The 21,471-nt window shown below is 42.5% G+C and overlaps 2 protein-coding genes across 5 annotated transcripts in view; one reads left to right on the top strand and one right to left on the bottom strand.

Moving 5' to 3' along the window:
- The window catches only part of CNN3 (calponin 3), a 29,720-nt gene extending 26,356 nt beyond the window's left edge, over positions 1 to 3,364 (top strand). The window contains exons 6-7 of the mRNA XM_059375459.1: positions 860 to 1,006; positions 2,241 to 3,364. Of these exons, the coding sequence (XP_059231442.1) occupies positions 860 to 1,006; positions 2,241 to 2,582 (489 nt within the window). The 3' untranslated portion in view covers positions 2,583 to 3,364. The remainder of the gene's footprint in view (positions 1 to 859; positions 1,007 to 2,240) is intronic.
- SLC44A3 (solute carrier family 44 member 3) overlaps positions 1 to 21,471 on the bottom strand; it is a 116,611-nt gene that overhangs the window by 16,271 nt on the left and 78,869 nt on the right. For 2 of the 4 annotated variants that reach the window (XR_009399542.1, XR_009399543.1), the window contains exons 13-15: positions 7,720 to 7,857; positions 5,350 to 5,586; positions 3,845 to 3,998 (exon numbers count right to left, since the gene is read on the bottom strand). Coding sequence is in view for 2 of the 4 variants with exons in the window: in XM_059375458.1 (XP_059231441.1) it covers positions 3,897 to 3,998; positions 5,350 to 5,586; positions 7,720 to 7,857 (477 nt within the window). In the remaining 2 variants the exon portion in view is untranslated. Of the gene's footprint in view, positions 1 to 3,825; positions 3,999 to 5,349; positions 5,587 to 7,719; positions 7,858 to 21,471 lie in introns of those variants that run through there. The other 2 variants (XM_059375458.1, XM_059375457.1) reach the window with 1 other exon arrangement.

The following is a 21,471-nucleotide window of genomic DNA, read 5'->3' as shown; positions in this document are numbered from 1 at the left end:
AGAAGGAGATGCACAGATGTTTACAGCTAATATCTGGGTGGTAGGATTGCAATGATTTTTTTCCCTCCCTTTTAAGGAAAAAGACCAACAGAAATGTGTCCCCAGCCAGTAGAACTGGGGGTACCAGTCAGTCTTAAAGCCATATTCTCAGTGGAGAAGAGAATTATTGTTCCTCTGAACTTTATGTTCCTTATTCCTTCTGTGTGCCTCTTTCCCCACAAAGATGTTGGTGATTTTGAGAAAGAAACCCTTGTTGACCTGCCAGAGAAGACACCTGGCATTCTGTAAACATCTGAAGTAGAGAAGCTTAGTGCCCAGCCTGAGAGTGAGTCTGTCTCTTTATATGGCTGAAGCAGGTGCCCTCTGACTTGCTTCTCTCTGCTGTAGACAGTAGAGAGGAGCAGAGGAAATTAATTATCCATAATTCTGCCCTCTAAAAACTTGATGGAAATTTTCTTTTTAAAGTGAGCACCTTGAAATTTGCGAGAGCATAGAGATTTTGTATCTTGCTGGCCTCAGCACAAAAAGGGACCTGTCGGGGCACCTGGGTGGCTCAGTGGGTTAAGCCGCTGCCTTCGGCTCAGGTCATGATCTCAGGGTCCTGGGATCGAGTCCCGCATCGGGCTCTCTGCTCAGCGGGGAGCCTGTTTCCTCCTCTCTCTCTCTGCCTGCCTCTCTGCCTACTTGTGATCTCTCTCTGTCAAATAAATAAATAAAATCTTTAAAAAAAAAAAAAAAAAAAAAAAAAGGGACCTGTCTGTCTTACCCCTTGATCTTTTTAGTAGAACAGAAAGTTTTGCTTATCACAGATGTTGTAGACTTCAGATAACCAGTGCTCATTTAATTTTTAACTTAAAAGATGGGAACCAACAAATGCGCCAGCCAGGCGGGTATGACAGCCTATGGGACCAGGCGGCATCTTTATGATCCCAAAATGCAAACCGATAAACCTTTTGACCAGACCACAATTAGTCTGCAGATGGGCACCAACAAAGGAGCCAGCCAGGTAAGCAGTGTCTTTTCATATTTGCCACAAAGAGTACAGAAGGTATTTAAATGAGCACTTACCTCATTTTTATTAACTAAGTTCAAAGGAGGGTGTTTTTGTATGGTGTATTTAGCAAGTATACTCCTTCAGGAAAGTAGGTTTTGCTGAGAAAGCAAAAGAATCAGAGGACCTTTTCTCCAGCAATACAAATATGGTGTGTGGCTCATGGCTTTTGTTGGCGGTTAGAACAGCCGGCTTTTCTACCTAACCAGAACAATAAAGATAAGTTTACTACGGCCAGTTTAGTTCTTGCTCCAGGTTTAAATAAGTTGCTCATTCTAATGCCTTGGACTTTTATTTTTATAGGATCCCTTAGTTAACTGGGTAGGTACAATTATCTGGTGTTCTGAGAAGGATTCAGCCAGCATCTCTGTTAAATGTGTGACTGGAGTGGGTGGGACTGTAGCCTGGGGAGGAGGCCGGTATTCTTATACCCTGCGAGATTCAAGTACGACCTTGTGCCAAACAGAGCAGCTGCCCCTCACATGGAGGTTCCCTTAACCACTGGGGAGCAGGCAGGCCTCCTGTCCAACAGGAGTGGAGAGAAGCTGTGGAAAAGCTTCTTCCTCAGGACCTCAAGATGAGATGTGTTGTGTTACCTTCCTGGAATGTGTCCTGCCCCGTGTGGCATTGTCTCTCAAAGCTGCCATTCATGTCTGCTTTTTTACCAGTTAAGTCTGGAAGTGTCTGCTTGGCATAAATGGAGAAATGAGGTATGAGTTACTGCACTCATGGCTGGCTTTTGGAGACTGAAGTCCTTATGGGCTGGCTGGCATCATTTCTGCGGAATGTGTGAAGAGCTTCTCAAGTCGAGGGCCTGCAGAGTGTATGTGGTCCTAGTAGGTACTAGGACCTGTAGCTTTCCAGGCTGCCCACACTAGGCTATGTTTTTACATTCTTTACATACATCTAATCCTCTCCCACATCCGAAGTGGGTGGTATTTTCTCCATTTGTATACGAGAAATCTAAAACTAAAAGTCAGCTAGTTTGGCGAGGATCTGAACAGAAAGGCTGGTCTGACCTGAAAGCCAGTAAATACTGCTTCCTAGGAAGGATTGGGCGTCAGGATTACTCGATAAAGCTCGCTTACCGAGCTGTTCCCTGTTCAGTGTGAATTTCATAATTTATAGAATATTCACCAGAACAGACTTGAGCTGCGGTTTTCACTTTTCTCCTCTGTTCTAATACCAGGCGGGGATGTTAGCACCAGGCACCAGAAGAGACATCTATGATCAGAAGCTAACATTACAACCGGTGGACAACTCGACAATTTCTCTACAGATGGGAACCAACAAAGTTGCTTCCCAGAAAGGAATGAGCGTGTATGGGCTTGGGCGGCAAGTATATGATCCCAAATACTGTGCCGCTCCCACAGAACCGGTCATTCACAACGGAAGCCAAGGAACAGGAACCAATGGGTCTGAAATTAGCGATAGTGATTATCAGGCAGAATACCCAGATGAATATCACGGAGAGTACCAAGATGACTACCCCAGAGAATACCAATACGGCGACCAAGGCATTGATTATTAGATTGATACAGGGAGCTCAGTATTTAGCCCATTGTTTTTATCCAGTGAGAACCAAGCTAGCCTTGAGTAATTTTTATCTTGTCTTCCTAAAACACTATTACGCTTATTGTACCTAAAAGAAATATTGCCTTACACACATTCCCTCTTCCTTTTTCTGCCTCTTCCCTAAATAGTTGCCTTTTAGTGCTGTAACAGTTCAATCCTACAGCAGAAGCAATAACTCGCATATGAAGTAAAAAGGAATACTGTGAAAGGGGAGTACGCTTGTACAGCCAATTCTCTTACCCGAGACCTATGCATTTTTACAATCTACTGAATAAACTGGGATTTTCAAACAATAGGAAGCTTTTTTTTTTTTTTTTTAAAACAGTTTAGTGTTTGGTTTGGTTTTTATGTGGAGGACTAAACTCATGCTTAGAGCTACATGTGGTCTTCGCCAACTAAATTTAAGACGCAGCATTTTAGAAATTTACATATCAATGTCTCTACAGTATTGTTTGCTAATTTTTAAATAAAGTCCTGATCCGTGTGCATTTGTGATCATACGTGTACTCATTCTCTTCCCTACGCTGACAAGATCTTTCCCGGCGGTGTTTCTAAAGGAGCGCGTCCAGCGTCGGCCCGCAGACGCTCAGGTCTGGGCGGTGCATCCGCTCTCCCTGTTTGTGCCAATGTTATCGATGTAGAGTTGCTCTGTGCTCTTCGACTGTATTTATTGCTGCATTTCTCAGCATAAACTTATCCCATTGTATTTTTTATAAATAAATATTTTTTTTGAACATTCATACGAGCCACAGGCTGATTATTTCCTGGCTGACTTCCAGGTAGGTGAAGGCAGATTTTAAAACGTCCTCTTTCCCCAGGTGCTGGTCTAAACTGCCCTATCACTGCTCTACTGAATCCACACGACGACGCACTCTGTGCCTGAGACCGAGGCTTAGCAAATGGAAAGGACCTGCCCGCCATACACGGTCAGTGACTGCCAAGGTCCAGACTCTTCTTTGACCACGATCTGACCCTTGCTTATTCCACGGAGACGCACATGCCTCCAGTTTATCCTAAGTCCAGCTTGGAACAGTCTCGGCATCACGCTGAGGAACGCTGGTGGGGACTGGGTGGGAGTATTTTATATTCCTAAGTGAATAAATATTTGTAAGGAGCCACTGAATTAGGAACAGGCTCTACTTTTATGGTATTTTTTGGTGTTCTAATGGCTAAACAATAATGACGAAAATGAAAAAGAATAGGGTCCATCAGCCTTACCATTTATTCTGTGAATGGCTCTTAGAAGGGACAACTAACCAACAGGCACCTATCACACCACGGGCTGGAGTTCCGCTCCCTCCTCGTTCCTCGATGCGTGCTCAGCACCCTGTGCCCTCACCGCATTCACTCTGTTGATCCTTTTTACAAAACTCTGAAAAATGAAAGAATGAATGAGACCAGTGTTACGTTTCCTCACTTTTGGCAAACACTTGACCATATCATTTAGGGGAATTTCAGCCTTAAAAGTTTCCCCTGTTGAATTAAAATATTTTGGGGGATAGATGTCCAAGTGGATTTTTAATCAGTTAGCTTCCTGCCACCATCAGAAACCATTTCCTGGGGCGCCTGGGTGGCTCAGTGGGTTGAGCCGCTGCCTTCGGCTCAGGTCATGATCTCAGGGTCCTGGGATCGAGTCCCGCATCGGGCTCTCTGCTCAGCAGGGATCCTGCTTCCTCCTCTCTCTCTCTGCCTGCCTCTCTGCCTACTTGTAATCTCTCTGTCAAATAAATAAATAAAATCTTTAAAAGAAAAAAAAAAAAAAAGAAACCATTTCCTTAGGATACAGACAACTAAAGTGCCATTGTATTTTTAGGTCTTACATGGAGGAGGGTGAGAATACATTTAAGTTTAAAACCCGAGAAGTGCTTGTTAAATGTCAGGGCCTGGCTGACCCAAGGAGTGCTCTGGATGTTGCTTAAAAGCCAAAGGACTTTGGGGCACCGGCTGGCTCAGTTGGTGGAACACGCAACTCTTGATCTTGGGGTTGTGGGTTTGAGCCCCATGCTGGGTAGAGAGATTACTTAAAATCTCAAAAAAAGCAAAAGGGCTTTAACATCTTTTATGGCACCAGAGTGGAAGAAAATGACTAAAAACATCACGACCCAGACAACACTCGGGCTTCATTCAGTTGTTTCATTCAGTTGTTAAAATATCCCTGTCTACACCTGATAAGACAAATAAGCAATGACTATGTTGGAAACAGCCGCCTGCTCTTTCCAGATAGAAGCAGTGTGGGACTTGGTGGGACTTGACAGGGTGCAGCTTTTCCTGGGTGGGCCTCGGTTAACAAGGGGCCTGAGGACCACAGATCTGTGGATACGGGCACAGAGGGTGCCACGTGTGTCCCCTAAAACGCAAAGGGGTGGCATGATGCTTGAGGAGGTGAGAAAGCTTTGGAAAAAACTTCCAGGCCACCCAATAGGCCAGACCAAGCTTGTAGCACCAAAGGGACTTGGCCTGCTGTGTCCAGAAAGCCTGCTCAAGGCCATGTGGTCCATAGTCATCATTCAGCTTTACTTCTCTCCAGGGAGAAGGATTCAATAAGGCAAGTTGGTTCAGCCTCAGGAAATAATCCAAACCTCCAGAACTCCGGTGAGGCCACAGAGCCCTCTGGAAGAGAAAATGGGGCTAGCTAGGCATGAGCCCCCTTTATGTGCGAGTCTTCTACACTTTGGGAGATTTTGAGGATTGAGATGGCAACAGCAAGTGAAATGTTTGCTTACCAGAAACTCTTGGTCCATAAAGTAGGGTTTTTCTGACGATCCATCATTTGTTTCCAGGTCAACAGCAAAACACAGAAAGAGGGCATCCAGCACAGTTTCAAACACGGATAAAAAACTCTGGGCTACAAAGTAGGCAAAAAAAGCAACGAGCAGCAGAGGGATCGCCCACACCTGGAGTGCACGGTTGTAGTTAAATGCCATCAGTCCTCCAAAAACAGTGAAACATACCACCAAAACCTGTCCGAAGAACAGTTTGTGGAAAATCTTTATAAATCAGGTGGTTAGAATATTAGAGAAATGATTTTTGTCAGTTACGAGTGATAATTTCATATATATCTGTATGTGTATGTTTGTGCCCTATTACAAAGAACAACTGTTAGAAAATGTGCTAACAGTGAAATTAAAAAAAGAAGAGCTGTGATGATACCAAATGAAGGCCCAGCGGAGAGGGGGAGAGTAGATGTCTTTACATTTCATCTGTGCCTAGTTGTTGTATTTATGTAGATGTAATGATACTTCAAAATTTTCAGTTTTTTCACTTGATAGCCCCATAAGCGTCTTCATTTAAAAACTTGGTAATAAGTGCCATTTTAAAATAATGGTGCAACAATTCATTGAGTGGATATCCTGTCGTTGAATACATGATTGTTTTTACCATAGGGATTAAAGTGGAATTCCAGTGCTGGTGTGGGGAGATAATAGGATTAATCCAGGCTTTTGCCTTATGTAATTATTTTCCAGGTCAGACTTACAGACCCATATGTACCCGATTCTTTAACAGATAAAATGGAGTCCATCTGGAATCCCCATTCCCCTTGGATAGCCAAAAAGATGGACATGAATGTGTGAATGCTACTTCATCAAGAAATACAGGAAAGAGCATTATTGCCTAAAATAAAAGATAAGTCTTTTAGACAGACTTACAAACACTTAAAAAAGTTTTTGTGGAAGTGGTTATTAGATAACATATCACCTGCAATTTTACCAAACTAACAAACAATATTACCCATTTAAATACAACCACATAGATTATTTAGGCTGTTTTGAAGGGCATAATCAGTTTGTGCTTCTGGAGCTACCGTTGCATGAAAAATCTCTGGGGCTCAGCTGAGCCTTTACAATATATGTGCAATTAACATACACCTGTGAAATCCAAACATGTTATAACTTGTTACTGACAGTTAACTCGGACAGTAATGCACCAGGGACCTGTACCAAAGGGCACAGAGGCACAAAATGCTAAATGAGCCAGGAGTCCTTACTGACCTTGGCCAGGTCACAGCTAGAGATCAGGATCTTGTTTGCTTTGGGGCACCACTGAAGGCCTCAGCATTCAAGTCCTTGGCACAGAGGCACAAAATGCTAAATGAACCAGGAGTCCTTACTGACTTTGGCCAGGTCACAACCAGAGATCAGGATCTTGTTTGCTTTGGGGCACCACTGAAAGCCTCAGCATTCAAGTCCTTGAGGATGAATGGTTGGAAGAAGCCAGCATGTCCAGTTTGGAATAGTGAAGATGTGGCAGGAAGGACACGAGGTCTGTGGCCAAGAATCTGAAGGGCAGGCAACGAGTGGAAGTGGGATCAGGGAAATGGGTGTGTGGAATTAGGCCTGGTGGGTGACAGCCACATGGAAAGGGACACGCCATGTGGCACAGGGTAAAGAACCTTCAACTTGAAGCATGGTCATGAGGGGCTATCATACCCCTTTCATCAAGATTTCAGTTAACTCTTCCCTACAACCTAGAAAGGCCATGTGTTGTTACCTTTTTTCAAATATAAAGATGGGTTCGGAGTTGCCAAAGACCCCAAGTTCAGGGCTTGTCCTTCACACCATGACATGCACTAAGATGCTCATTCACCACACTGCATACAAGACTACACACTATCCTTGAAAAATACTATTCAGATGGCAGTGGAGATACACCACTGGCTCCACCTAGGACATTGACAACCTTTCTATTTATGGACTTAACGCCCTTAAATAATACAGACCTTTTTTTTGGCTCCAATACTATTTCCATTTATTTTATCACAACCCAGGGAATACATCCACTTTATGAGGCTAGTTGCATTTTCATTTTAGATCTGAAAAAGTGGGACTCCAAATGTTACAGAGAATTGGGCATAGCTAAGATTCAAATCCTGACTCTATGTATTGAGGGATCTCAAACAAGTTATTAAATGTTAGATTTCTCATTTGCAAAATAAGGTGCCTCACAGGAGGAAGGATTAAATGGCAGAATGAAGCCCAGCAGCCACCAGAGAGCAAGCACTCAAGAAACATTCCTTCTCTTTCTGAACCTTGCTGTAGGGCTTAATGTTTGGATTCCAAGTTCCTTTATTTATTATTTTAGTGAAGACATCTCACCTTTCCTAGAAAAATGATGAAGTCTCCAAAGCATTGAACAGATGTTAAATGACTTGACTTCTTGGACAAGAGTTGGAGTGCACCTTGTGCTGATGTGCAAAAATCTGTTCCATTAATGGCAGTTGTGGTGTATGCATTCTGAAACAAAAGACAAAAGATGAGGATTCCTGCATTGTTTCAGAGATAATATAATGACAACACAGACTTATTTGCAAAATAGAGAAAAATGGTTACTATACACCCACCATCTCTGCCTATAACAAATCATTTTATTTGCAAAGTCCCCTTCCTGATTATATACACATATATTTCCATCCAGTAAAGGGAAAAAATAAGTATTTCTGGTCACTATGGTAGATGGGACATCTCCCTACAAATACAAGGAAACAATGGGTAAAGCGTAAACTTTTTTTTTTTTTTTTTAAATGCAGAGTTTGGACGCCTAGGTGGCTCAGGGGGTTAAAGCTGCTTTCTGCTCAGGTCATGATCCCAGGGTCCTGGGATTGAGCCCTGCATCCAGCTCTCTGCTGGGCAGGGAGCCTGCCTCCCCATCTCTCTGCCTGCCTCTGCCTACTTGTGATTCTGTCTGTCAAATTAAAAATAAATAAATAAAGAGTTTTTAAAAATGCAGAGTTTGAGGACAGAGGAGGAAGTTTAGGGGCTAGAAACAAAGCAGACCCTAGCAGTTAATGAGAGCCAAATCCACAGGCTCCATGGGCAGGAAATCAGAAAAATCCTTTAGAAGTAGGGACTGGGGACTTAACCCCTTAGGGTAAGAAACAATATTCAGGCTCTTTGGTAGGGAACTGAACTGCCAGCATAAATTCAGACTCAACTAACCAACCCGAGAAAGTGGTAGAGAAATACGGGATCTGCCTGGGGTCACTGAAATTACTAGAGTCTGGGCAGGAGCAAAGCAAAACCACTTTCTCATAAGCCAGGGAATGGTGGAGTCCCACAGACAAACACCCCTGAAGAAAACAAAGTAATGCTCCTAGGGAAACTTTTCCAATGTCCCATGGAAAAGAACATCACAACAGACAAGAGATCTGTACCCTGAGAACAATCTGAAAGTATTCCAGAAAGTACGTTTAAATGCTAGGACAAACACCGGGCTGCCTTATAGGTAGAGCATGCAACTCTTGATCTTGGGGTTGTGAGTTTAAGCCCCACGTTAGGTGTCGAGATTAAAAATGGTTAAAAAAAAAAAAATAGGGCACCTGGGTGGCTCAGTCGTTAAGCATCTGCCTTTGGCTCAGGTCATGACCCCAGGGTCCTGGGATCAAGCCCCGCATCAGGTTCCCTGCTGGAAAGTCTGCTTGTCCCTCTCTCACTCCCCGTGCTTGTGTTCCCTCTCACTGTCTCTATCAAATTAAGTAAAATTAAAAAAAAATAAAAAATCTTAAAAAAATAGAAAAGATGCTAAGACAACAGAAAGAATAGTGACCAAAGGAATGAACAGCTTGGTATGAAAAGAGAAGAGGCAGAGTCAAAAGCAAACCAAAAAGAAAGTATAGAAATGAAAATATATACAACTTAAGTGGCACAGTGTCATTTTACACACCTGGATTTTTTCCTTTAAATAATAAGCATTTTTATGTTGCTCCACGGCATTTATAATTTTAATTTTTAATATGTATATACTGGGTGTGTGTGTATAGCTAGGATATATCTAGACTTTCAAAATATTTTGCTATTATAAAAACTATGTAGGGGTGCCTGCATGGCTCAGTTGGTTAAGCATCTGACCCTTGATTTCTGGCTCAGGACATGATCTCAGGGTTGTGAAATCCAGCCCTGTGAGGGGCTCTGCACTCAGCAGGGAGTCTGCTTGAGATTCTCTCCCTCTTCCACTACCCCTCCCCCAACTTGCACATACTCCCTAAGAGAAATCTTAAAAAAAACACACACACACACACACACACAAAGGTATATACACACAATGGAATACTATGCAGCCATCAAAAGAAATGAAATCTTGCCATTTGCGACAACGTGGATGGAACTAGAGCGTATCATGCTTAGTGAAATAAGTCAAGCGAAGAAAGACAACTATCATATGATCTCCCTGATATGAGGAAGTGGTGATGCAACATGGGGGCTTAAGTGGGTAGGAGAAGAATAAATGAAACAAGATGGGATCGGGAGGGAGACAAACCATAAGTGACTCTTAATCTCACAAAACAAACTGAGGGTTGCTGGGGGGAGGGGGGTTGGGAGAAGGGGGGTGGGGTTATGGACATTGGGGAGGGTATGTGCTTTGGTGAGTGCTGTATGCATTTGTGTGTTTTTATGTTCATGCAGGAAGATTTCTTGGATCATTTTTTCCCAAAATATCTTCTTCTTATGACTACATAATTTCAAAACCATCTATTTCTTGTATTTCCCTTTAAAGCCTTTAAAAATGCTATTTGTACTGCAGTTTACAACACAGAATTTATAACTTCCCTGAGAAAATACACTGTAATATTACCCTCCTGGGTTTTGTCATTTCTTGTGGCCTAGGAGAAGGACAAGTATTTATCTCACAATATGCAAATGAATCTTTTCCTATGTCTACTCAAAAATATTGTAAGGAAACCAATTTGGAACCTATTACAATAACCCACCTCCCAGTGATGCAGGTCTTACTCAGAGTGCAGGTCTTACTCCTTATGACAGAGGAGATGGAGAATAAAGGGGTAGAACTAATTTGCCAAACTCCCTCTTCACCAGGGCCACCTAGAGAGCAAGGTTTGGTTTTCAAAGACAAAGGCTGGGTACCCACCTCCCCTCACATGGTACTCTGCTTGCAGATGTCAGATGAATTTCCTGCAGAAATGCCTTAATGATATTCCATAAAGAACTTCTGGTTCGTGATTTAGATAGAATGCATGTGAATTTTGCTTATAAAACCCTGAACTGGTTATTGCAGAAAGCTGACCCCAGTGTGGAGGCTTCATTCTTGAGTAGGGATGTGAAAACTCATTTGCTCATTACTTAACTAAGCATCTTCAGTCATTTAAGATTCTAAGAGCCCTGATGACCAGTTCATTATCCTTAAAATACATTTGTAGGGTGGATGGGTAAAGTACAGCGTCATCATTTTTTACAGACTGGAAACCAGGATCAAGGGCATTCTCCAGATCCCTGGTAAATCAGACAGACCCCTCCACCCCAACACACACACACCTTTAACTTTCTGGACATTACACTATCAATTTTCATTAGGACAAAATGCTATTTAAAAGCGTAGTGGTTAAGGTAGGCTCAGGCTCTGTCGCTGGATAGTCTCTGGGTTTAAATCCCAGTTCTACCACTATCTGGCTGTCAGTCTTGGGCAAATGATTTAACCTCTCTCTGACTTCAATTTCCTCATCTATAAAGTGAGTTATGACACCTACTGCAAGGGGGTGTTGGGAGGATTAAAGAACATCCTCCCTATAAAACACTCAGCAAAGCGCCAGGCACACACTAAGCCTGTAGTCAAGGGGAGCTATTCTCATCCTGACATCAGCAAGGACAACCTCATTTACAGCTGGGAAACACAGGCCACACTCTCGGCACTGAGGAGGTGTGGAAAGTACCCACTGTTTCTTTATCCCTAGGCTTTGATCCCTTGCGCTCTCAGGGATCCAGGAAGGGCAGGACTTGCTTCCCAGACCACATTCCAGGGCCCAGTACCAGCCTTTTCTGCAGCCACTCAAACCATATCCAGCACAGTGGCTTTCTCTGCATTCAGGCTCTGTCCCGAGCCCACCACCCACTCCCCACCTTTAAACTGGGGTTCTTAGTGTACTTTCCAGTCTATACTGGAGAATACAGGTTTTGCAGGGCCTTTCTTTTCCTGCCGATCACCACCTTGTGGTCAATGGAACGCTACTGTTCATGAGCAATAAAAATAGATTTTGCTTCTTCGCTAAAATGATTAAAGGTTAAAATGGTAATTTCTTGCACATGTGTTGACTCCGCAGATTTTTGGGGGCCTCTAACCATTTATCTTTTCTTTAATATATCATGCCCACTGAAAGGGGGCATTAAAACCTCTCTGACGGGGAAATTATAGATGCCTTTCTGCAGTTACTACACCACTAGTGTTTTACCACAAGGTTCAACCCTGAGTGCAACAGAGAGACCTAGAATTAATGTTTGAATGAATAGCTGGAGGAGGGAAGCATCACTCAAGACACAGGATATGGATTGAGAATTTCTGCAGTTTCAGCATTAGCTAATTTATACTTCTCCTCAATAGAAGCTGCTTCCTTGTCAGGCAGCTGGAAGATGGATTACCTAAATGTTCAGCGTGGTAAGTCCTTGCTTGGAGCTTTTATATTTGCCTGTGCTGACAGAACTTGGGATAGACATCCTAAGCTAATATGCAGACCCTAACAATATGTGGAAAGGACTGGATATAATAAAGATTAGGTCGCATGTTTTGTTGCTTGTGAAAATTAATCAGGGGATCCTGAAGGCTAATACTTCAGCAAGAAAAGAGATAGTTTCTTCACCCTCTTAATTTACTACCAGACAACATTCAGTGCGCATGTTTCTTTAGAGCACCCAAACAAGTGGATATTTCTGTATCTTGAATGGAAAACAAAGATTCCCAGCTTGGTGCAGGAAGGGCAAGATGGTGGAGAGGTAGGGACCCTATTTCAACAGGTACCCTGAATTGAGCTAAATATCTACCAGAACACTCTGAACACCCATGAAATCAGACTGAGATGTAAGATTATACACTTTGGAATCTCTACGGGGGCGGAGGATCATCAGTGGATCCAACCTGCCTGGATTATGGCTGGTATTTTCAGCTACATATCCCCTCAACCACCTCTCACCAGAATGACTAGGAGGAGGAACCCCCAACAGAGCGAAAATTCAGACTGTGCCCTCTGCCACAGAACCATTAGATATGGATATAAGCAAGATGTCAGAAATAGAATTCAGGGTAACAGTTATGCAGACAATAGCTAGGTTGGAGAAAATCATTAGTGGCAACACAGAATCTCTAAGGGCAGAAGTGAGAGCTGATCTGGCAGAACTTAAAAATGCTATCAATGAGATCTAATCTAATCTAAATACTCTTAACAGCTAGGATAAATGAGGCAGAAGATTGAATTAGTAATCTAGAATACAACTTGACAAAAAAGAAGGAGCAGGAGAGGCCTGGAACAAATAGCTTAGAAGCCATGAAAACAGAATCAGAGAAATAAATGACACCATGAAACATTCCAATGTCAGAATTATTGGTATCCCTGAGGGGGAGGAGAGAGAGAGAGAGAGAGGGAGAGAGAGACAGAGAGAGAGAGAGAGAGAAAGAGGACTTGAGAAAATCTTAGCTGAGAATTTCCCTAATCTGGGGGCTAGAACAAATGTTTGTGTCCTAGAGGCAGAGAGGACACCTCCCAAGATCAATGAGGGTAGAGAGACATACCGGCATGTAACTGTGAAATTTGCAAATCATAAAATAGAGAAAATGTCTTAGGGAGAGCTAGGAGGAAGAGATTCCTTACGTACAGAGGGAGGAACATCAAAATAACAGCAGGCCTGTCCACAGAAACCTGGCAAGCCAGAAAGGGCTGGCAAGACATACTCAGGCACTACATGAGAAGAACATGCAGCCACGAATACTTTATCTGGCAAGGCTGACATTCAGAATGGATGGTGAGATAAAGAGCTTCCAAGAACAGCAAGGTTTAAAAGAGTATGTGACCACCAAGCTGGCACTATAAGAAATATTAAGGGAGGTTTCTATAAAAGAAGAAAGACCCCAAGAGTGATACAGTACAGAAATTTACAGAGACACTATAGAAACAAGGTCCTCACAGGCAAAATGATGACAATAAAACTGTATCTTTCAATAATTACTCTCAACATGAACAGCCTAAATGCTCCCATAAAAAGGCACAGCGTTGCAGACTGGATAAAAAGGACCCATCCGGGGCACCTGGGTGGCTCAGTGGGTTAAGGCTTCGCCTTCGGCTCAGGCCATGATCCCAGGATCCTGGGATTGAGCCCTACATCATGTTCTCTGCTCAGCAGGGAGCCTGCTTCTCTGCCTACTTGTGATCTCTGTCAGAAAAATAAATAAAATCTTAAAAAAAAAAAAAAGGACCCATCCATAAGCTGTCTACAAGTGATACATTTTTTAAAAAAGATTATTTATTTATTTGACAGACAGAGATCACAAGTAGGCAGAGAAACAGGCAGAGAGAGAGGAAGGAAAGCAGGATCCCTGCTGAGTAGAGAGCCCGACCTGAGGCTTGATTCCAGGACCCTGGGATCATGACCTGAGCCAAAGGCAAAGATTTTAATCTACTGAGCCACCCAGGCGCCCCTACAAATGATGCATTTTTAACCTAAAATTACATCTAGACTGAAAGTGAAGGGATGGAGAACCATCTTTCATGCCAACAGGCATCAAAGGAAAGCTGGGGGCAGTGATTCTCGTATCAGACCAATTAAATTTTAAGCTAAAGACTGTAGTCAGAGATACAGAAGGACACTACGCCATTCTTAAAGGGTCTATCCAACAAGAAGATAAATATTTATGCCCCCAACATGGGAGCGGCCAACTACAGAAACCAACTGTTAATAAAAATAAAGAGACATATTGATATGAATACATTAATTGTAGGGGATCTTAACATGCCACTCTCAGCAACAGACAGATAATCTAAGCAGAAAATCAGCAAAGAAACAAAAGCTTTGAATGACACATTGGACCTGATGGCCATCACAGATACATATAGAACATTCCACCCTAAAACAACAGAATACTCATTCTTCTCAAGCACACATGGAACTTTCTCCAGAACAGACCACATACTGGGTCACAGATCAGGTCTCAACCAATACCAAAAGACAGATTATTCCCTGCATATTCTCAGACCACAGTGTTTTAAAACTGGAACTCAATCACAAGAAAAAGTTTGGAAGAAATTCAAACACTTGGAAGCTAAAGACCATCCTGCTTAAGAATGCTTGGATCAACCAGGAAATCAAAGAACTTAAACAATTCATGGAAACCAGTGAGAATGAAGACACATCAGTCCCAAACCTAAGGGATATAGCAAAGGTGGTCCTAAGGGGGAAATGCATAGCCATCCAAAAAAAAAAAAAAGGAAAAATCCTGAATATACAAACTCTCTTTATACCTTAAAGAACTGGAAAATCAACAGCAAATTAAGCCTACCCCATGCACAAGAACGGAAATTAGATTAGAGCAGAGATCAATGAGTTAGAAACCAGAGATACAGCAGAACATATCAATGGAACTAGAAGCTGGTTCTTTAAAAGAATTAATAAGATCAGTAAACCATTGGAAAGATTAATCCAAAATAAAAGAGAAAGGACCCAAATTAATAAAATTATGAATGAAAGGGGAGAGATCACAACTAACACCAAGGAAATAGAAACAACCACCAGAAATTATTATCAACAGTTATATGCCAATAAGTTAAGCAATGCAGAAGAAATGGATGCATTCCTGGAAACCTATAAGACTGAAACCTTCCAAGACTGAATCAGGAAGAAACTGACAACCTGAATAGACCAATAACTAGTAATGAGATTGAAGCAGTGATCAAAAACCTCCCAAAACACAAGAGCCCAGGACCTGATGGCTTCCCTGGGGTATTCTACCAACATTCAAAGAAGAAATAATACCCATTCTCCTGAAGCTGTTTTAAAAAAGCAGAAACAAAAGGAAAACTTCCAGGCTTTTTCTATGAAGCCAGCATTACCTTGATCCCCAAACCAGGCAAAAACTCCATCAAAAAGGAGAATTTCAGACCAATATCTCTGATGAATAGGGATGCCAATATTCTCAAGATCCTAGTTAATAGGATCCAACAGTACATTAAAAAGATTATCCACCATGACCAAGTGGGATTTATCCCTGCAATGCAAGGGTGGTTCAACATTTGCAAATCTATCAATGTGACAGAACAAATCAATAAGAGAAGAGAGAAAAACCACATGGCCCTCTGTATTTTGACAAAATACAGCATCTGTTCCTGATGAAAACTCTTCAGAATATAGGGATAGAAAGGACGTTCCTCAACTTCATAAAATCCATCTATGAAAAATCCACAGCGAATACCATTCTCAATGAGGACAAACTGCGAATCTGCCCATTGAGATCAGGAATATGACAAGGATGCCCACTCTTGCCAGTTGTTCAACATAGTACTGAAGTCCTAGCAGCAGCAATCAGACAACAAAAATAAATAAAAGATACTCATATTGGCAAAGAAGTCAAACTCTCTCTCTTTGCAGATGACATAATACTTTATGTGGGAAACCGAAAAGACTCCACCCCCAAATTACTAGAACTCATACAGCAATTCAGTAATGTGGCAGGATACAAAATCAATGTACAGAAATCAGTTCCTTTCTTATATACTAACAATGAAAATACAGAAAGGGAAATTAGAGAATTGATTCCATTTACTATAGCACCAAGAACCATAAGATACCTAGAAATAAGCCTACTCAAAGAGGTAAAGGATCTATACTCAAGGGAACTATAGAACACTCATGAAAGAAATTGAAGAAGACACAAAAAGATGGAAAAACATTCCACGCTCATGGATCAGAAAAACAAACATTGTTAAAATGTTTATGCTGCCCCTGAGCAATCTATATTTTCAACGCCATCCTGATAAAAACACCACTCGTGTTTTTCAAATGCTGGAACAAACAATCCTAAAATTTGTATGGAACCAGAAAAGACCCTGAATTGCCAAGGAAATGTTGAAAAAGATAGACGAAGCTGGAGGCATCACATTACCTGATTTCCAGCTTTCTTACAAAGCTGTGATCACCAAGACAGGATGGCACTGGCATAAAAACAGCCCAAAGGAACAGAGTAGAGAGCCCAGATGTGGACCCTCAGCTCTTGTTCAAATAATCTTAAACAAAGCAGGAAAAAATATCCAGTGGAATAAAGACAGTCTCTTCAATAAATGGTGCTGGGAAAATTGGACAGCTATGTACAGAAGAATGAAACTCTACCATTCTCTTACATCATACACAAAGATAAACTCAAATAGATGAAAGACCTCAATGTGAGACAGGAATCCATCAAAATCCTAGAGGAGAACATAGGCAGTAACCTCTTTGACATTGGCCACAGCAACTTCTTTCAAGACATGTCTCCAAAGGCAAGGGAAACAAAGTGAAAACAAACTTTTTGGAACTTCATCAAGATAACTTCTGCACAGCAAAGGAAACAGTCAACAAAACAAAGAGGCAACCCATAGAATGGAAGAAGATATTCACAAATGACACTACAGACAAACACAAGATCTATAAAGAACTTGTCAAAGTCAACACTCGAAAAACAGATAATCATGTCAAAAAATGGGCAGAAGGCATGAACAGACACTTCTCCAATGAAGACATACAAATGGCTAGCAGACACATGAAAAAATGTTCATCATCATTAGCCATGAGGGAGATTCACATTAAAACCACATTGAAATATGGCCTTACACCAGTTAGAATGGCAAAAATTAACAAGGCAAGAAACAACAAATGTTGGAGAGGATGTGGAGAAAGGGGAACCCTCTTACACTATTGATGGGAATCCAAGTTGGTGCAGCCACTTTGGAAAACAGTGTGGAGATTCCTCAAAAAATTAAAAATAGAGCTACCCTATAACCTGGTAATTGCACTACTGGGTATTTATCCCAAAGATACAGGTATAGATACAGAAAAGAAGGGGCATATGCACCCCAATGTTCACAGCAGCAATGTTCACAACAGCGAAACTGTGGGAAGAGCCAAGATGCCCTTCAAGAGACGAACGGATAAAGAAGAAGTGGTCCATAAATACAACAGAATATTACTCAGCCATCAGAAAGGATGAATACCCAATTTTTGCATTGACATGAATGGGACTGGAGGAGATTATGCTGAGTGAAATAAGTCAAGCAGAGAATGTCAATTATATGGTTTCACTTTCTTGTGGAACATAAGGAATAACATAGAGGACATCAGAAGAAGGGAAAAAAAGTGAAGAGGGGAAACTGGAGGGGAAGACAAACCATGAGAGACTGTGGACTTTGAGAATCAAACTGAGGGTTTTGGAAGGAAGGAGGGTGGGAGGACTGGGTGACTGGTGGTAGATATTAAGGAGGGCACGTATTGCATGGAGCGCTGGGTGTGGTGCATAAACAATGAATCTTGGAACACTACAATTAAAAAAAAGCAATGAACATAAGAGTTTATGTATATCTAAATGAATGAATGATGAATAAATATATCAATAAATAAATGCAATGCAATGTGGAAGAAAAAAAAATTCCAGCTTGACAATGGTTAACACCTCAATATTTTATCTTCATTCTCATTCCCTTGCCTGGGTTTAAAGACTCCCTCTGGGTGTGGTTTGATTAGTTTTCAAAACTCCCATGGACTATCAGAAGCAGCAGGGGAGGGTGGGGGTCAAGGTCATAAACAAGGAAGGTCCTGCATGACAGTGAGGACTGGTGAACCCTGAACTGTGGCTCAAGGGCAAATGTAAAAGAACAGGGAGGAGAAGAGAAGCTCAGGCTGGGGGAGAAGAGGAGGAAGGGGCATGGGGCAGGCAGTGGTGAGGAATGCTTCAGAGCAGTGGCTAGACTAGGGTTCCTGAAGTTGGCTGTTCCCTGCAGGGAATCGGGGTGGATGAGTGCCAAGGCTGGCCAAGGCAGCAGCAGGAGGCAGTGGATGAGACTGAAGGACCCCAAAGAGAAGTGTGGTGGGAAATGGGTCTGGAGGAACTGTGAACCAGACCTTGGTGGGGCTGACATGCCCTGCTGGGGAGCAATGGGAGAGACTGGAAGTTTCAGGATTTTCACAGTCATTGTCAGCCTGTGCTTCTGGGGGCTCTCCCAGGCTGCCCTGTGTTCTCCCACAGTAGATCTCCCCTCATCACTATCTCCTGTTTAACCACAAAGCCCTGTATCTCTTCTCACCCATGCCTTTGGAGAGCCCTAAGCACTCTGAAGCCCAACCTAGTGGGCTCTGTGTAAGTTATGCATAAATTCAGTACAATCAGCCATCCACTGAGCACAGTGGTGCCATTAGCAGTCATAACCAGGGGCCAGGATGCCTGGGTGGCTCAGTTGGTTAAGCGGCTGCCTTTGGCTCAGGTCATGATCCTAGGGTCCTGGGATTGAGCCCTGCATCAGGCTCCCTGGTTGGTGGGAAACCTGCTTCTCCTTCTCCCACTCCTCCTACTTGTGTTCTTTCACGTCTCTCTCTCTGTCAAATAAATAAAATCTTAAAAAAATAAATAAATAAAAGCCAGGGGCCAGGCACAAAGAAAATGAGCCCTTCTCCAGGGAGAAAACAAGAGTATTAGGAACTGTAATACTTACAGTACTCTTCCCAGGTACTCTGCTGCCCTCCCCCCTACTTCAAGACATGCCTTAGTGATATGTTGCAGATGGTTCACCATAGTCCCGACTTGCTCCTAATTTGTTTCTGTGCCCTTTTTCTTTTCCTCTCTCTCTCTCTCTCTCTCTCTCTCTCTCTTTTTTTTCTGTCAGTAGGCAAGTGTGAAGCTTCCATGTGTAAGGCAATGAGAATAAGGAGTAATGGGAAGCATTCACGGAGTGTCCATGATGCGCCATGCCCTATTCGTGTTCTACATTCTCCTGACTGGATTAACTCGTTTAATCCTCTGCAAACCCCAACTGGATGAGAAAGCTGTTGAGGAAATGAAAGCACAGAGAGGTCAGTCGGGTCGCACGCCCCCGGGTGCACCCATGCAACCCACGTTGCATCACTTACAAGAAGTAGATCTCTGACTCATCCAGGCCCATCTGTAGGAAAATATTTGCTTTGAGCCATACTTTTGCTTTTCCCTCTAAAAGGCTCAAAATAATAAAGCAGTGCTCTCAAGAGATGTATCATTAAAAAGCACTAAGGATATGGCAGGATGGCCCAGTGGAGAGGGCTGGGTTCCCAGCACATTGCCTCTGATGACTGGCTATGTGGCCTCCATGACACAACGTCACTTCCACAGTTTGTAAAAGGTGTCTGCTGCTCTCAGGCTCTGTATTAAAGATGCTTTATGCTTGCCCTCACCTTTGCAGGGGCCCAGGCACCCTCCTCTTATCGGACTATATAATCTCACCTGTTTCTTATCACAATTCAGTGTAATAATCACTGTATTATTATTATTCCTACCTCATGGAAAATTCTAATCACTGAAGATAAAGGAAAGAGATTGAAGGATACTTTTAAGTAACAGAAAAGCTGAATTACCACTGTAATTTACTTTGAGAGTCGTCCAAGAATGTTAATCGCACTTTTGACAACAGAAAGAACATTTTTGCTCCTCAAGTCAAAACTGAAGCCAGCACAACTCAGCCCCATGTCCTTCAGCATCTAAGGGCAGCTGTTTGTCCTCGTGCGAAACTCAAGTGGTTCCTTCTTTTGGTGGAGGTACTGTGAGCCCAAGGTTCTATTGACTCTTCAAAAAGATAAACAGAGTCTCCTGCCATATAGGCAGGAAGGCATGTGCCAAAAGCCACGCTTCATGAATAGCCAGCTTTATTTCGGGAATGCCTTCCTAACAAAGTCCTGATATTTATTAACTCAAAAATACAACAAGAACTACGAAAACAAACTTGAGGAACCGGATGATGAAAAAACAACCCTGGTAGTCATAATTCCCTCAGAACTAAGAGAAAAACAGTGAAATCTGAGCCCAGATACATCCCCATCCATCTGAGTGTCCTTCCTTGGGATTACAGTGAAAATTGCAGGGACCACCCCACACCAGTTTCATCTTGAGCTCTGTTTTTATCACAAACACATGCCCAGGGAGGCAAATACAAATAGCTTCTGGGCCTCCCAGGGCCTTGCATTCACCCTTCAGAGCTCTTCAGGAGTTCACTAGTCACTAGTTGCAGAAGTCCAATGAGATGGTAAGCAGGGGAGATATGCTCATCACCCCCCAAGGTTGGGGCCAGGTAGGAGGTGGGTGAAAGAAAGAACGTGCCTTTGATGAGACCTGAGGCTGCCTATAAAGCCAGGGCAGTGCTGTCTTGTTTGCTCTTTTTAAATCTTTTGCTTCCCCTTGACCCTGCCCATATTTTTATTTAAATTCTAGTAACTTAATGTGTAATACTGATTTTGGGTGTAGAATTTGGTGATTCATCACTTACAGATAACACCCACAAGTGTCCCCCTTAATAGCCATCACCTATTCAGCCCCCCCCCACCACCACCCACCTCCCCTCCATCAACCCTTGGTTTGTTCTCCATAGTTAAGAGTCTCCTATGGTTTGCTTCCCTCTCTCTTCCCCCTTCTTATTCATTTTTAGAATAATGGCTTTATTATTTTTATGCCCATTATAAGAAAATCAAGCAACATAGAAAGAAAAAAAGAAGCAAGGAAATCACTCTGATCCCACTCTTAAGAAATAACCATTGCTAACACCATGTGGACTGTACCCCAGTATTTCTCCAGAAATAAAGCAGAGAGAAGGAAGAATGGATGGACAAGCATAAGTTATAAAATGAAACACACTCTATATGTTATTTTATTTTTATTTATTTATCTTTAAAGATTTCATTTTATTTTATGTTTTTAAAGATTTTGTTTATTTGACAGAGAGAAAGCACGCATACAAGAAGGGGGAGCAGCAGGCAGAGGGAGAGGAAGAAGCAGCCTTTCCACTGAGCAGGGAGCCCGATGCGACTCGATCCCAGGACCCTGGAATCATGACCTGAGCTGAAGGCAGCCACTTAAACTGACTGAGCCACCCAGGT

Source organism: Mustela nigripes, chromosome 14, assembly GCF_022355385.1.
Source record: "Mustela nigripes isolate SB6536 chromosome 14, MUSNIG.SB6536, whole genome shotgun sequence".
In the NCBI taxonomy this organism is placed as follows: Eukaryota; Metazoa; Chordata; class Mammalia; order Carnivora; family Mustelidae; genus Mustela; species Mustela nigripes.
Note: the sequence above shows the minus strand (reverse complement) of the source record. Positions and strands in the feature narration are given on the sequence as shown.